Source organism: Stegostoma tigrinum, chromosome 35 (assembly GCF_030684315.1).
Source record: "Stegostoma tigrinum isolate sSteTig4 chromosome 35, sSteTig4.hap1, whole genome shotgun sequence".
Taxonomy (NCBI): Eukaryota; Metazoa; Chordata; class Chondrichthyes; order Orectolobiformes; family Stegostomatidae; genus Stegostoma; species Stegostoma tigrinum.
This window is the reverse complement of record NC_081388.1, coordinates 10227940-10245226: the sequence shown is the minus strand read 5'-3', so window position 1 is coordinate 10245226 and position 17287 is coordinate 10227940. Positions and strand designations below refer to the sequence as shown.

The window sequence follows — 17287 nt, the reverse complement described above, 5'->3', positions numbered from 1 at the left end:
ATACTTATGTTAGGCTCCTTCTTCCTGACTACAGCTCCACCATCAATGCCATAATTCTGAAGAAATTGGATGCTAGACTTTCCTGACCTGTGGACTGCAATCAGTAAGGGTAGACAATGGCTTAGTGGTATTATCGCTGGAATATTAACCCAGAAATCCAGCTGACGTTCTGGGACCCTGTGTTTGAATCCCACCACTGCAGATGGTGGAATTTGAATTAAAAATAAAAGTGGTGGCACAGTGGTATACAGTCGGAAGGGAATTGGTCTAGGAGTCCTCAACATTGACTTCAGACCCCATGAAGTTTCACGGCTTCAGGTTAAACATGGACAAGGAGACCTCCCGCTGATTACCACATGCTACCATCCCTCAGCTGATGATTCAGTATTCCATGTTGAACAACTCTTGGAGGAAGCACTGAGGATGACAGGAGTACAAAATGTACTCTGGGTGGAATGATTTCAATGTCCACCACCAAGAGTAGCTCAGTAGCAGTACTGCACATTGAGCTGGTCAGGTCCTAAAGGATATAGCTGCTCGACTGGTTCTGTGGCAGGTATTGAGGGAAAAGCATACTTGACCTCATCCTTACCAATACTGTCATGAACAGATCATCTGCAGTTGGCAGATTAGTAAGTGGGACCATAGTCCTTGTGGAGACCAAGTCTTGATGTCACATTGAGAGCCACCTCTTGTGTGGCACTATCGCTATGCTTAATGGGACAGACTTAGCACAGATCTAGCAGCTCAAGACTGGGCATCTTTGAGGCACTGTGGACCTCTAGCAGAATTGCACTGCACAATCTGTAACCTCATGGCTTGGCATATCCCCCACTCAACCATCACCATCAAGTCAGGGGATCAATCGGGGTTCAATAGAGAGTGCAGGAGGGCATGCCAAAAACAGTGCCAGGCATACCTGAAGATGAGGCATCAACCTGGTGAAGTCACCAAACAGGACTGTATGCATGCCAAATAGCATAAGCAGCAAGTGATACAGAGCTAAGAGATCACATAACCAATGTATCAGATCTGAGCCCTGTAGTCCTGCCACATCCAGTTGTGAATGGTGTTGGAAAATTAAACAGCTCCTGTCCTTAATGATGGAAGAGCCCCGCACATCAGTGCAAAAGATAAGGCTGAAGGATTCACAGCAGTCTTCAGCCAGAAGTGCCAAGTGGACGATCAATCTCTGCCTCCTCCAGTGATGCCAGTTTTCAGCTAATTTGCTTCATTCCATGTGATATCAAGAAGCGGTTGGAGACACCTAGATACTGCAAAGGCTCTGGGCTCTGACAACATTCCGACAATAGTACTGAAGACTTGTGCTCCAGAACTTGCTGCTCCCCTAGCCAAGCTGTTCCAGTACAGTTACAACACTGGTATCTACCTGGCAATGTGGTACATTGCCCAGATATGTCCGGTACACGCACAGCAGGACAAATCCAACCTGGCCAATTACTGCCCCATCAGTCCTGATTCTCAGTGAACTGATGGAAGGTGTCATCAACAGTGCTATCAAGCAGCACCTGCTCAGAAATAACATTCAGTGATGGCCAGTTTGGATTTTGCGAGGACCACTCGGCTCCTGACCTCATTACCGCCTTGGTTCAAACATGGACAAAAGAGCTGAATTCCAGAGGTGAGGTGAGCGTGATAGCCCTCGATATCAAGGCTACATTTGACAGTGTGGTATCGAGGAGCCCTAGCACAACTGGAATCAGTGGCTATTGGGGGCAAACTCTCCAGTGGTTAGAGGCATACTTGACCCACGGGAAGACAGTCGTGATTTTTGGTGTACAGTCCCTTCATCTCCAAGACATCTCTACAGGAGTTCCTCAGTGTAGTGTCTGAGGCGCAACCATTGTCAGCTGCTTCATCAATGACCTTCCCACTGTCATAAGGTCAGAAATGGGGGTGTTCACTGATTTGCGCAGTGTTCAGCTCTGTGTTTGTGACTCCTCGGATGCTGAAGTAGTCCACGTTCACGTGCAAAAAGATTCGAACAATATCCAGGCTTGGGCTGACAAGTAGCAAGTGATATTCATGCCATGCAAATGCCAGCTATGACCATCACGAATGGGAGGCAATCTAAACGCTGTCCCTTGGCATTCAAAAATGTTACTGTCACTGAATCTTCCACTGTCATCGTTGACCAGAAACTCAACTGGAATCACCACATTAACACAGTGGCTACAAAAGGCTAAGAATACTGCGGCAAGTAACTCGCCTCCTGATTTCTCAAAGCCTGTCCCCTATCTACAAGGCACACGTCAGGAGCTTGATAAATACTCCCAGTTGCCTGGATGAGTGCAGCCCCACAACACTCCAGAAGCTTGACACAATCTAGGACAAAGCCTGCTTGATTGGCATTATATCCACAAGCATTCACTCCTTCTACCACTGATGTTCAGCAGCACTGTGTACTATCTACAAGATACACTGCAGAAATTCAAAGATCCTCAGATAGCACTTTCTAAACCCACGACCACTTCCATCTAGAAGGACAAGGGCATCAGACATATAGGAACACCATCTCCAAGTTCCTTTCTAAGTTACTCACCATCCTGACTTGGAAATATACCGCTGTTCCTTCACTGTTGCTGGGTCAAAATCCTGGAATTCCCTCCCTAAATGCATTGTGGGTCAATCCACAGCAGGAGGAAAAAGTAGTCCAAGGAATGCTGGCCAGCCAGTGATTCCCACATCCCACAAACAAATTGCGGGGTGGTGGGGAGGGAAGTATAAGCAACAACTGGTGTGCTACAAGGCTGCGTATTCGGCCCCTAACTATACTAAATACACTCATGACTATGACTAAATTCCCAATCTGAACTCTGTTTGCAAGTTTGCTGATTACACTGCTGTTTTAGGTTGGATCTCAAACAACAATGAGACAGGTACAGTGGAGAGGTTGTGCTTGGAGTAATATAGTAAAGGTACCGATCTCTCCAATGTCAACAAAGCACGGGAGCTGATCATTGATTTCGAGAAACAGTGTAGATGGTGTGTCCTTGCCTGCATCAATGGTGCTGAAGTTGAGATGGTCAAGACTGTCAAGTTCTTGGCAAAGATGATCACTAACCATTTATCGTGGTCCATCCATGTTGCTGCATTTTCTTTAACATCATGGGAACATCTCTACTTCATGAGGCTAAGGAAAATCTGCATGCCCACAAGGACTCTTACCAGTTTCTACAGCTACACTGTAGAAAGCATCCTATATGATTGCGTCATAGTGTGTTATGGCAACTGCTGTTCCCAAGACTACACAAAATTACAAAGTCGAGTGTGGCTCAGCCCATCATGCAGTCTGACCTTTTCCATTGACTCCATCTGTGTTTCCCACTGCCTCAGGACAGCAACCAGTGCAATCAAATAACCACCATGGTTATACTTTCTTTTACCGTGTTCTGTCAGGCAAATGATGAAGTTTGAATGCATGTACAAATAGATTCAAGAACACCCTACTTGCTGTTATCAGGCTGTTGTGGATGCAACACCCAAATTTTAACTCTTGCCCCCATTGCCCACCACCACCACTCCCCCAACCCCCCCCCACGCACATACACACAACCCCTTCTTCTGTGCTCAGTTCTGCTGCCCTAATACACACTGTATGGTATGATCTGCCTGTATAATATGCAAGACAACACCTTTCACTGTATCTGTATACATGTACAAGATGATGTTTCTCAGTCGGTGAGATTGCTGAAAAGAAACATAGTAAAAGCTTCAGTGGCGGCTCTACTGATGATACCTAGCATGGTGACTAAACAATGAGAACAAGCCAGCTTGGCGAGCAAGTCATTAATTTCATCCACAACCCGAGCTACAGATCTTTACCAATTCTTGAAACATCTATGGGTGTAACATGCTAAAAATAGCCCAACAATGGGCTTTGCCAGTCGACTGAGCGCTACCTGTGAACAACTTCAATTTCTCCGAGTCCCTCAGGAACCAGGTACTGCCCTGCGCTGTGAAGTACAAACCTCTACTCAACAACCCATAGGCATATAAAATAGCTGAACAGAATGGGCACAGAATGCTACGAGTAGTGTTTAATGTCTGTAACCGATACCACAGGTACGAACGGGAAATTTTGTGCCAAAAATTAGTATCTAAATACTACGGGCCAAAAGTGGACTGCAGTCCTAGAACAGACCATCACCATTAATCAAGACAAAACCAAAACTAAAAGGAGACACAAGCTACAGGAAAAACTCATCAGAGTGATCCACCATAAAGACAAGGACAACAACAAACTGGACACGGGGAGAAGCAGTCTATCCAGCAGACAACTCAAACTGAGAAAGCTGTCCTATTACACAGACTGAACTCTAACCACAAAGATGTGAACAGAACAGAATTTGTGGCCACCCTGGAGACTACATTTAAAAGACAACAGACACACGGACGAAACACAACAAACCTCCAAACTACAATCCCCTGCGCTACACAGAAGGAACCTGAACAGAGAAAAGCACCACACACACTTCTTCAGAGGCTCCACTGATATCACCTAGCATAGTGACAAAACACCTGAAGAACAACAAGCCAGCTTGGTGAGAAAGTCAACAACCTCTCCCACAACCAGAGCTACAGATCTTTGCCAAAGCTTTATGCAACTCCTTGAGCACTACAGAAATCTTCAAGTTCAGTTCTGTACCATAGTTTGCAAGTCTTTAATGCTTCTGTTGAGTTATGAACCCTTCGCAGCCTAGAAGCTTTGAGTTTAAAATTAATTTATGCCCTTGCCATTTAGAAGGGCAATGCAGGTTTTGCAGTATATATTAATTATTTGCTTTTATTCCTGGTCTTTGCTTTCATTTTGGCACATATCTTACTGACTGCTTTCCCCTTTTTATTGTTTTTAACCCTGTTCTTTCTCAGTGCTGCTGTTTTTCAATTCTCTTGTAACATAGTTTTGCCATACTTGCGGGTAAGAATGGTAAACTGTTTAATTGTGTGGGATCTAGGACATTTGAAGAGTTGGAAGGGGAAGACATTGAAGTCTTCAAAACAAAAAAAAATGATTTTGTGATCTTTTCATATGTTAACTTCGTTCATTTACATGTTCCTCAGTGCAATGTAAGAAGTAAAGAGGGGTAAATTCTCAAACTTAAATTTCAGTTGCACTTGTATGGTCATTGGAGAAGTCTGGGAAATGTTCTACAGCCACGCAAGGGTCACTCAGCTTACTTCTATTCATCCTCTTTGTAAGGCAAGTTAATCTATTTGTTTTAGGGGATTGAGGATGTAGAAGAGACTGAAATATATTTGGAGGTTGGGCTAGATGTGAGGTTAGATGGAGGAATTAGTCAGAAATAAAATAAAATTTGGGCGAAGGTTTTAAATGAATTATAAACTGCCAAATTTCAGGATGTGAAAGATCTAATCGCAGAGGAAAGTGATGGTTTGGGGATTTTAAGGGTAAGGGATGTAATGGGAGAGCTTGGAGAATAAGTATGATTCCCTCTAGTAGAAGTAAAAAGACCTCTTGACAACTTTTACTGCAATTGGATGTTATTATTATTGTTGTTATTATTATTATTATTATGAATCAGTTTTTTGTTGTGTTGCGGTATCACATTACAAGCTATAGCCGTGTGTTGGGGAAAACCCCCCCCCCCCACCCCGCAGTTATCCTCTAGATTTTGACATGACAACCACTTGTAAATGCAAAATGGGTTGATAGAATATTGTTTACAAAATTTTGATTTGTGTTTACATGCTTATTTTCTATTTTCCCAAGTTGTAGTGTCTCCCTGATTAGCTCAACGAGAAACAAGTGATCCATTCCTAAAATGCATTTTTTCCTAATTGAATTTGTTATTTAGTGGTGCATATATTGCAATTCTGCTGACTTGTAATGATGTCTGTAATTGCGTTCAGTTTCATTGACCAATGATACAGCAATCATGGTGTCACTCACTGTAGATCCTGTTGCCTTATTATGATTTCCACTGTGTGCCTCCACAGGTTTGATCATTTAATGTTGGCATTAATAACAATGTACCTGCTTATTCCCCACTAAACTAGATTCGCCTGTAATGAAATAATTGTTTTTCCTAATGAGCTCACCTTTATTTTGGGAATTTCTACTGTTTAGCGGGCAGTGGGGGTGGAAAGGGAATTGCTGTTGCAGCATTTTATAATTTGCTGTGTGCAAATTGGCTGCTGAATTTCCTATATTACAACAATGCCTGTACTTTAAAAGTACTTTGGCCTGAGGCCTGGAATTGCTATATGAAAAAGGACAAATATTTATTTACTGGGCATACTTTCCATTTGTGATGAAATGGTGCAGCTTGTGCTGCTGCTTATGGAGTCAAAGGCAAACCAGTATTAGGGCTTGGGAGCCAAGAAAGGGGCATGAAAACAGACATTCAAGTTGTGGAGCAGTTCGAGATAAGTGTCCACAGCTTCTGAGACTGGGATCTGAGTACCAGTGGAAGATGGCAATGATATCAGTGAGTCTGACCTGTTGCTAGTTTGACATCAGTATCCTGTACAGCACTAAGTATACCAGATTATTTCTACAAGATGCTGCTGCAGAAAGATCATTTATTAGCACTTTAGGATGCGTATATGTACTTGTTAATAAATGTTCTGCTTCATTTGTGATGGAGGCATGTGTAGGTGGTGGCAGTTTATGGAGTGGAGCTTTTTGTTGGACAGTGAAGGGAAGGGACTAAGAATCTGTCTTTTTTGTTGTGCCAAATCCTGTTGAGGATTATGAAGAGTGTGAGAGCATAATACAGGAGTTATTGAAGTAAAAACTTTGTGATAAGGAAGTACTTCATATGAACTTGGGAGAAGGAATTGCTGAATAATGTCTTTGAATGTTTTCTTGGGATTGGAGTAAAGGGATATTGGAGTATTACACTGCACAATCCATTTTTTTTTGCATGCTTTATGTAAATCCAATTTCAATGAAAAGTAGGGGATAACATGTTCCTTTCGCAAAAAAGGCATTGAGGGAAAAAAATTCATGCCATTGCAAGTTGTTCTCCACTACATTGCTCCTTCTGAAAGGAATCACTCATCAAGCAGCTTTTTCACGCTTGTGTTGTAGTGGAATTGTTGCTTGTTAGGTGCACTGATTCTGATACATTTGATCCAGTTAAGTTTGTCTGTATAGCCCGGGAAGGAATATACAAATCTTCTCAATGTTCTACTCCAGAAGCTTTAGAAACTTCTTTTGTTCAAAGTTAGGCCTGTGGTTATGACAATAATCATACAATGGTTTCTGAATGATACAAACATGCTTGTGAATCACACGTTTAACCTACTTTCCTGTTGTTCTTCTAGTCAAAAATGGACAACAGACAGTATGGTGATGCTCAAGAGTTTGCAGCAGATGTTCGGTTGATGTTCTCTAACTGTTACAAATATAATCCTCCTGACCATGAGGTGGTGGCCATGGCAAGAAAACTGCAGGTTGGTATTTGGCTACTGAGAAGGGATATGCTATATTGAGTTTTGCCTATTAGTGTCTAATGTTTTCAAGTGCTTTGGGATGTCCTGAACATGTGAACAGTGAGATATTAACACATGTGAAAAAATTTATGAGTTATCAGCTGTCATTTAGGGGGAGGTGATGGCCTGGAGATGATATTGCTGGACTGTTGATCCAGAGACCTGGATAACATTTTGGGGACCTGGGTTAAATCCCGCCGCAACAGATGGTGAACGTTGGATTCAGTAAAAGAAAAACTGGAATTAAGAGTCTGATGACTGTGAATCCATTGTTTGTTGGAAAAAACGCACCTGGTTCACTAATCCCCTTTTAGGGAAGGAAACTGCTATCCTTACCTGTTTGGGGTCTGGAGTCACATGTAGACCAGAACAATGTGTGGTTGACTCAACTGCCTTCTGGGCAATTGGGGATAGATAAATGCTGCCTAGCCAGCGGCATTCTCATCCCATCAATGAATAAAGGAGAAGAAAAAACCTTGTCTGGTGATAATTGGAAATTGCTGTTTTGATTCTGATTACCCTATTTTGAGAGCAGTGGAAAGTGAACAGTAATTTATTGGAGTGTGTTGAGGAAGTCCTAATTGTTCTAATATGGAATGATTGTGCACTGATCAGTTGGTAGAAAATGAGCAGTAGGCAGTGTTTTGGATACTGAAAAAGAAATGAGAATATTTTAAAAATTTGAATTATTCGAATGTGGAATGGAATGCATTGACACTTGGAAACTAAAGAACAACTACTAATAAAAACACAATGCAACGCATGGCTTGCTTTTTCCATTAGAATTAATTGCTACACAAACTGTCATTAAGATGTCTGAATGTGAGCAATTTCTTAAGCCGACGTTCACTTGTATTAAATTTACATCTTTTAGCTCTTCTACAGTCTTCTAAGTTTTCAAACGAAGAAAACCCGGATAGCAACTAACACTTTCAAAATGGTGTTAACACGTCCCCACCTTGGTATCCTAATTTGTAAATGAGTTAAGGAATGATTCTCATGAATATGCTCATTTCAACCTTAATTTCATGTATTTAATGTTGCGTAATTTCCTGCTTGAAATGGATGGAGAGGAATTGCGTTTCCATAAAGTTACGTGACAGTTTGTGATGCAGTTGATTTTGATAACATTAAATATTTTTTGCTCTCATGAGTAAAGTACTTTTTTGAGTTTTCCCCTAATTTTTTTTCGAATAAAACTTTATTAACAAAGAACCCATTCCCAACCACAGAAAGCAGTAGCTGACTGTGCTGCTACTTAGGGCTCTGTTGAATCCAGAAGGGCACTTAGCAAACGTGGCGGGTTGTGACCTTGTCATCGGGCTGAACTTGCTGTCCAGTTCATCTCTCTATTGGCTCATGTGAGAAAATGCTTCAACCTTCACTTGGCATCTTCAGTGAGGGGAGAAATGGGCTTGAAACAATACTTTACATCCTGATTGAGTGCCATTATGTTGAATAACATGACCATTTTTTAAAGCATAAGGTTAATGACATTTATTTCTAAAGTAATAAAGTTTAAAAGTAGGGAAGTATTGCTGCAACTGTACAAGGCATTGTTGAGATCTCACCGGGAGAATTGCATGTAATTTTGGTCTCCTTACTGGAGGGATGTAGAAGAATGAGAGGAGCAATGATTTGAGGTATACAAGGTACTCTAGGGGATTGACAAAGTGGATGTAGAACAAGAGGTCATACTTTTGGGAAAAGAGGTAGCAGATCTTAAAGTGAATTTTTTTTTCTCAAGGGGCCTTGAACCTGTGGAATTCACTACCCTAGAGTGCAGCAGCTGCTGGGACATCGAGTAAATTTAAGAACTAGCTAGTTTTAATGGAGTGAAGTGTTTTTGAGAATGGGCAGGGAAGTGAAGTTGAAGCAGAATTTGGCTGTGGTGATATTGAATGGAAGTACAGTCACTGCTGAACTGCCTAGTGTTGCTTCTGGTTCTTGACTGTGCATCCATCCTTGTACTCAAAACAGCTCAAGGATTTAAAAGCTGGCATGCATAATTTTGGTGTTTTTTGTCTTTGCCAGGATGTGTTTGAGATGCGTTTTGCAAAAATACCAGATGAGCCTGTTGAACCAGTTGTTCCATCTCCTCCTCCTCTGCCACCTCCAACTAACCAGGTGTCATCCTCTTCCTCGAGTGACAGCAGCAGTGACAGTTCTTCTGACAGTGACAGCAGCACAGATGATTCAGAGGAGGAGCGGGCGCAGAGGCTGGCTGAGCTTCAAGAACAGGTACTGTCTCTAAGATGACTGTATAAATTGATTCTGGTTGATTTCACTTTGCACTTTTTACAAACTGGGAAGGAAGCTGTCATCATTACCTGGCCTGGCCTACATGTGAAACCAGATCAACAGCATTGTGCTTGACTCTTAACTGCCCTCTGGGTGGTTAGGAATAAGCAATAAATGCAGCATAGCTAGTGAAGCCCTCATTGCATGAATGAATAAAGAAAAAAAGATCAAAAGGCAAATTTGAAATACGTGGCTTGTGATGTTTGTGTTAATGAATGTGTTCTAATCAAGAGTACAATGGCAGGACAGTTGAAGTATTCTACTTTCCTCCCAAAATGTATGTGCTTTTAGACTAACAAGTGAAATTCCATATGTTGAGATTGCCCTCCTCTTTGGGATTGATATGTCATTTGAGTCACTTGAACATGTCTTTTTGGTGCAGAGTGATTGATAGTATTGCCCTTTTGATACTCTGTTTTCTGTTGAATTGATTGCTTTGGTTAGTTGGCGAATGAGATGGAGTGGCCTGATCCAGCCCAGGTTGCTGCCATGTTTACATTAAATGTTGCCTTCACCTCCAATTACCTGTATTCTCCATGCTACTTCTCATCCTACATGGTTAATTTAACCTGAGCTCTTCGGATTGCAGGGCATTGCAAGGTAGTAATAACTTGTGCAGTATTAATAAGCATTGCTGTTTATCTGAGTAATCTCCCCAACCACTTGTCTCTTTTTCCATTTGTATCCTTTTATATTTCCTAACTCTCTTTGTATCGCCACATTGCTTTCAATCCCACATAATCAGTTCTTAGTCCAAATCAGTCTGACTTTGATATTTCTTTTGTGTCTTTTTGGATTCTTAGCCTAGTTCTCATAGATTAAAAATTATTTTGTCAACATGAGTTTTAAGTTATTTAAACCATTATGCCTAACGGTGCAATGCTACTGTTATCATGGATAGGGCACTGGATTAGAACCCCCAAGATCAAAGGTTAAAACAGGACAGAATAGTTATTGCTGTGTTGATGCCTGTTCATGTAATTGATTTCACTTGATATGTTGTTGGGTCATAGTGGACTAGTTTCATTGCAGTTGTATGTTTAAGCAGTTGACTATATTCAAAACAAATTCAAAAAGCAATTTACCTATAGGCTAGTCACTTGCTTCTCTCTCTGGGCCTTGAATGTTAAGAGCTTTATACACCAAACTATTAAAACATTATTTCTAATACATTCGTGGTCTTTGAATGTAGCTAGTAAGGCCAACATATATTCCCTAGCTCTAATTATCCTTTGAATTTGCTGCACTCATGTGGTGTAGATACTCCCAAAATGCCATGACATAGGAAGTTCTGGATATTAACACAAAATGAAAAAAAACAGCGAAGTAGTTCCAGGTCAGGCTGGTGCAAGGCTTGTAAGGGAACCTGCAAATGTTTTGCTTTTGTTTTCTGGATGGGTAAAAAGTTTGAAGGACCACGCATAAATTGTTGCAGTGTCTTGTATTTGTTACACACTGCTGCTGAGCCTGGGATGCAAGAGATCACAAAAAACAGGTTCCTTTGTCTTGGATGATGTCAGGCTTCTTGTGTTGGAGCTGCACTCATCCAGGCAAATATAGAATACTCCACAATACTCTGAATTGAGGTGGGCATTCACTGGGGGGCCTGGAGGTGAGTCACTTGCGGAGGAATACGCAGCCTGTTACCTACTCTTGGCCCAGTTTTTATATGACAGGTCCAATACATTTTCTGATCGGTAGTTACCTCCAAAGTATTAGTTTGGGGTGGGGGGGGGGGGGGGGTCAGCAATGATAATGCTTCAAGGAAAATTGGTTAGATTCTCTTGATGGAAGTGGCATTGCCTGGCACTCTTGAGGCATGAGTGTCACTTAGTCCAAGTTTGAATGTTGTCCAGGTCTTGCTCCATGCAGGCAGAGTGTGCTTCCGTATTTGTGAATGTTAGTAAATACTGCAGTTTTCAATGAACACCTCTGTGTGGTTAGCCTTGATAGTACAATATAGAATCAAAAGTGAGTTTGCCTGCATTTGTGTTATTTCTAGCTCCCTTTAAAGCTATTATTGATTCCTCTAGAGTCTTGAATGACTCATCTATGATATATAAGGATCTCCTCTTGTTTAAAAAGTTAATCTGGATTGTAATCTTCAGGGTCTAGTTGAGGTCAGAATTCAGACAAAACCTAATTGCATCCATCTTCCACAAGTGAATAAATTATAAATGACAGGTAGCAAGAACTGCAGATGCTGGAGTCAAGAGTCAATATTGTGTGCAGCTGGAGGAACACATGGCAGGCAGCTTCAGAGGAGTCGGAAAGTCGTTGTTTTGAGTTTACACCCTTCATTAGGACTCCAAACTGTAATGATGCAATTATAAATGACCATCAGCTTTGGATCATTTAAAATAGTTTGAATCACCTGCCTGATATTTTTGACTAAAAGTACTTGGTAGCAATTTAATCAGGGATCTTGGGCAATAGTTCTGAGATTAATGTAATGAACTGATTATACACCATTTAATGAAAGATCAAATTTGCTGCTTGTTCTTAAGTCTACACTTAAAAGCATTGCAGTTTTTCTATCTGGGTGATAGCATTTTCCTTGCTGCTTGTTGAGGCATTTAATTATAGTCTATTTTTTTACAGATCCAGCGGGTAAACACATTAATAGTCTTGACTATACCGTGTCCATGTCTGTATAATGAATATTTAATTAAGGTGCTTTATCTCAATTTTATCTGTCGAGCAGGACAAGGTAAGTTGTGGCAGATGAGGAAAAATCCAGATTTAAGATGAATAAAGGTGGTCCTTTTGGTAAGCTAAAAGAAAAATAAGAATGCTTGACAACAGTCTAAATTGACATTGCCAACATGGATGATATGACAACAATGATTTGACTGTTTTCATTCTGAGCAGCCAGAGGAATAACTGAAGTATGCTTAAACTGTGAAAGTTAGGTTGGAGTCATGATATCAAAATTATCTCCCTGAAAAGTACTGAATTAAATGTGATCAGGATTTTTCAGCGGATGTTTTAGTGCAGAAAGCAAGTGGTGAGAGATGGCAGCCTTGTTGCTTTATCACCTGTTAAATATTGATACCTGAGAGAGGAAATTATACGTTCGGTATGTCTTGCTGGTGAGAACATAGTGTAAACCACTGTACTCTGCAGTTGTGATCATTTAGTTGTCTGAAATACTGTTAGATCTGATCATGTGATCGTCATACCTGCCCTTTTTTTGGATTGCATGACAGTCAATTTACAAATTATATTGAAGGAAGGACTATTTCCCCATATCCCCCTTTAGATGTGCATCGACTTGAATGAGTAAATACTAAGTAACTCCAAACTGTTCATGTGGGTGCAGCACTTTGTGGAGTTAACTGCAATTAAGATTGACAAGCACTGTTTTGTCACAGTTGAAAGCGGTGCATGAGCAGCTGGCTGCCCTTTCCCAACCACAACTGTCAAAACCAAAGAAAAAGGAAAAAGACAAGAAAGAAGAGAAAAAGAAAGAAAAAGAAAAAGACAAGAAGGAAGAAAAGAAAAAGAAAGAGGACGTGGAGGAAAAGAAAAGGAGCAAAGCTAAGGAGCAACAGCCAAAAAAATCAAAGAAGAACAATGCAAATACCAGGTAATTCTGATCACTTACACGTTTATATTTAGGACAGATTTCAAATGTTAATGAATATTTGCCAAGCAATGACTTCGTTCAGTTTTATTGTTTACTTAATTGCCTCAGTGTTGTGTTAGTCTTCCCATTTATACAAAGTGTGCACAGCCTTTAGGAATATTGTCCCTTCGGATTTTAATGTCAAATTTAGGACAGCTTCCAGCTGAAGATATCAGTATGTTGTCTTTCTACAATTTTGAGGTTTGGTATGTGGCATCTTCAGCCTATGATCTGTCTGCTTGGTAAATTGAATGTATTGGTTAGATGCTCGTCTTGGATTCTGAATGCTGGTTAATTCTCTGTCAGCACTGTATGTTTGCAGCTTTCACATACCTCAGGGTCAGTACCAGTACAAAACTTAGTATGGGTGTTTCACGTCAGTCATTCCTAGAAGAAGGCCATTGAGAAACTAGGAGTTGTCTTGTGTTTTGTTGAGATCCACGTCCTTCTAGCTTCTAGTCAGTTGAGGCACTAGTTGTCTGTGGAAAGTACCATTTGAAACAGTACAATCTGCCAAATCTAGACTTTGGGAATGATCTTCAGATCCTTAACAGTTCAATCTAATATATTTTAATGCTTGTTGTGGTCTTGACTTAGGTTGAATCTACCGGTTAACTACCATGACATTGTTTCAGTGAGGAGGCATTGATATGCTGAGTTGAGGCCTTGTCAAAACAATTAATGTCACTTTGGGAATGACAAAATGAGGTTGCAGATAACGAGAGCTTTTAGCCAGGCAACAATGAATTTTTTGGGTAGGGTTCTTCCTGTTCCAATTGCATGATATACTTTGCTACTCTCATGAAAGGATCCTTAATCTCTTGTAAATAATGACTTGAGTAAAGACAAGTAGAGACAAGGCAAGAGTAACTTTGCGTAAAAAATCAGTTTGTGTTAGCATTTAAATTGTTCCTGACATTTCCTGGAAATGACCAGACCTCATAAACATGATAGGCCAGTCAAGGATAATGGGAACTGCAGATGCTGGAGATTCCAAGATAATAAAATGTGAGGCTGGATGAACACAGCAGGCCAAGCAGCATCTCAGGAGCACAAAAGCTGACGTTTCGGGCCTAGACCCTTCATCGGAGAGGGGGATTGGGGGAGGGAACTGGAATAAATAGGGAGAGAGGGGGAGGCGGACCGAAGATGGAGAGTAAAGAAGATAGGTGGAGAGAGTGTAGGTGGGGAGGTAGGGAGGGGATAGGTCAGTCCAGGGAAGACGGACAGGTCAAGGAGGTGGGATGAGGTTAGTAGGTAGCTGGGGGTGCGGCTTGGGGTGGGAGGAAGGGATGGGTGAGAGGAAGGACCGGTTAGGGAGGCAGAGACAGGTTGGACTGGTTTTGGGATGCAGTGGGTGGGGGGGAAGAGCTGGGCTGGTTGTGTGGTGCAGTGGGGGGAGGGGATGAACTGGGCTGGTTTAGGGATGCAGTAGGGGAAGGGGAGATTTTGAAACTGGTGAAGTCCACATTGATACCATATGGCTGCAGGGTTCCCAGGCGGAATATGAGTTACTCCCCTTCCCATTCTCTTGATGCAACAAACAACTGCACCTCCCAGTCGCAAACCATTTCCACTCCCCCTCCCATTCTCTTGATGACATGTCCATCATGGGCCTCCTGCACTGCCACAATGATGCCACCCGAAGGTTGCAGGAACAGCAACTCATATTCTGCCTGGGAACCCTGCAGCCATATGGTATCAATGTGGACTTCACCAGTTTCAAAATCTCCCCTTCCCCTACTGCATCCCTAAACCAGCCCAGTTCATCCCCTCCCCCCACTGCACCACACAACCAGCCCAGCTCTTCCCCCCTACCCACTGCATCCCAAAACCAGTCCACCCTGTCTCTGCCTCCCTAACCGGTCCTTCCTCTCACCCTTCCCTTCCTCCCACCCCAAGCCGCACCCCCAGCTACCTACTAACCTCATCCCACCTCCTTGACCTGTCCGTCTTCCCTGGACTGACCTATCCCCTCCCTACCTCTCCACCTATCTTCTTTACTCTCCATCTTCGGTCCGCCTCCCCCTCTCTCCCTATTTATTCCAGTTCCCTCCCCCCATCCCCCTCTCTGATGAAGGGTCTAGGCCCGAAACGTCAGCTTTTGTGCCCCTGAGATGCTGCTTGGCCTGCTGTGTTCATCCAGCCTCACATTTTATTATCTAGGCCAGTCAAGGAATGCTTTGATAACTTAACCCTCTCCTTGGATGTGCTTTGTGGTGGTATTTTCATCCACTGGAAGATCATATAAATGCCATAAAATGGATAGAATAGTTGGCTTCTTGAGTACAGGGGAAACTATTCAACCCACCAGGGATTGCTCAAAGTTTTGCAACTTTAGACCAAATAAATATAGTATTAATCAATGTCTCTAAAAAGAAGCTCCGAATGTTTAGGTTCTTTTCTGGTATGTTGTAGATGTTATAGTTTTGAATTACCTTCTGCTTGACTTTGTATTTATAGCAACCTTTTGCAGTCAGATGTTTCAAGCTGTTGTACAGCCATTCACGTACTTGAAATATAGTTAGATTTTTAGTTGGAAATTAATTTGAACAGTTTTACAACACATTTGTACCTCTGTAAACTTTTAACGTACTAGGTATAGTCCAGATTAGTGTTGTGCAAAGATTGGTGTACATATTATCTAATATCGATATAATGGTGTGCTCTGGACAAAAATGAAAAGGCATACACTTGTGATATTGGGGAATTAGTGCACTGACTAGATGTCTCAACAAAAGTCCTGGCTGTAGCCATGGAGATGCCTCTTCTGGAACTAATTTCCTCCTTACAGATACAAGCATTTTGCCGACCATGTGGAGAATTGAGGTGTGCCCTGCACACACAATACAGGACATATTCAATGTGACCAGTTATTTTTCCATCATTAAATTTATAACATTTATTCAGGACCGTTTCATAGAGCACTTAGTTTAGAGCCAGCCAGGGAGCATGTTAATCTAGGCATGGCAGTGGGACAGGATTAATCACTAGGCAATAGTGGAATTTCAATTGTAGGTCTCAGATTCTTGTTTGAAACTGGAATTAAGGTAGTGTATGAAGCCAGATCTAGCTAAAGTAAATTATGAAACTAAAGAAGGTAGAGATGCAGTGACAGACTTCTTGATTTAAAAACAGCTGGGCTTCCAAAGCAGACCCAAGCATACCTGTAGGTATGCTGAGTTCAGGACTTTTTAGTGTGGGATGGGTGGAAAGAAGAATACTGCTTGGCCTAATAGTGGAGCTTTTCTCTCCTCCTCCCTCTTGTGCTCTCACCTAAGCCCACTGCACCCCCCCGTGGCCTGAATTCAACAAGTCTACAGGTCTTCTCTGGTCCAGTGCAGGGACACTGTGTGGGGGGGTGTGGGGGGAGGGAAAGACAGAGAAAGCATTGCGTAACCGAAGGCTCCACCCAGACCTAAAGTAAACCTATTGTGTATCTGGGTAAATGCAGGTTTTTTTGTGATTGTGCGTGATTCTTCTCCACTGGGAAAAGTTATTTATATATCTATGCATACCAGTGGGGAAAATAAAATTATATCCAAAAAACAGACCCAAGGTTTTTTGACCAAGGATGCCTAACCTGTCTCTAGTAACTCAAAACACATCTCAGTGAGAAAGAAAGGCTCTTTGAGAAGGATGCACCATTTATGGTTGAGTAAAAATGTGAAGGATATTATCAAATTCAAAGAAAAACGTAAATCTGAAAAATTTAATGGTAGTTCAGTATATTTGCCTGGTACTAATAACCAGCAAAAAAAGAATTTAGGGAGAAAGTGGCTTGCATTCTAGCTAGTCATCTTAAAAACAAAGATTCTTGTATTTTTAAGAAAAGAATAAAGTTAATATTTCTTTGTGGAGAGCTTGGGGGAATTG

General features: G+C 41.6%; 1 protein-coding gene across 3 annotated transcripts in view; it reads left to right on the top strand.

Moving 5' to 3' along the window:
- The window catches only part of brd4 (bromodomain containing 4), a 184487-nt gene that overhangs the window by 108699 nt on the left and 58501 nt on the right, over positions 1-17287 (top strand). For all 3 annotated transcript variants that reach the window (XM_048521930.1, XM_048521931.2, XM_048521929.2), the window contains exons 7-9: positions 7315-7443; positions 9517-9723; positions 13158-13372. In XM_048521930.1, coding sequence (XP_048377887.1) covers positions 7315-7443; positions 9517-9723; positions 13158-13372 — 551 coding nt within the window. The remainder of the gene's footprint in view (positions 1-7314; positions 7444-9516; positions 9724-13157; positions 13373-17287) is intronic.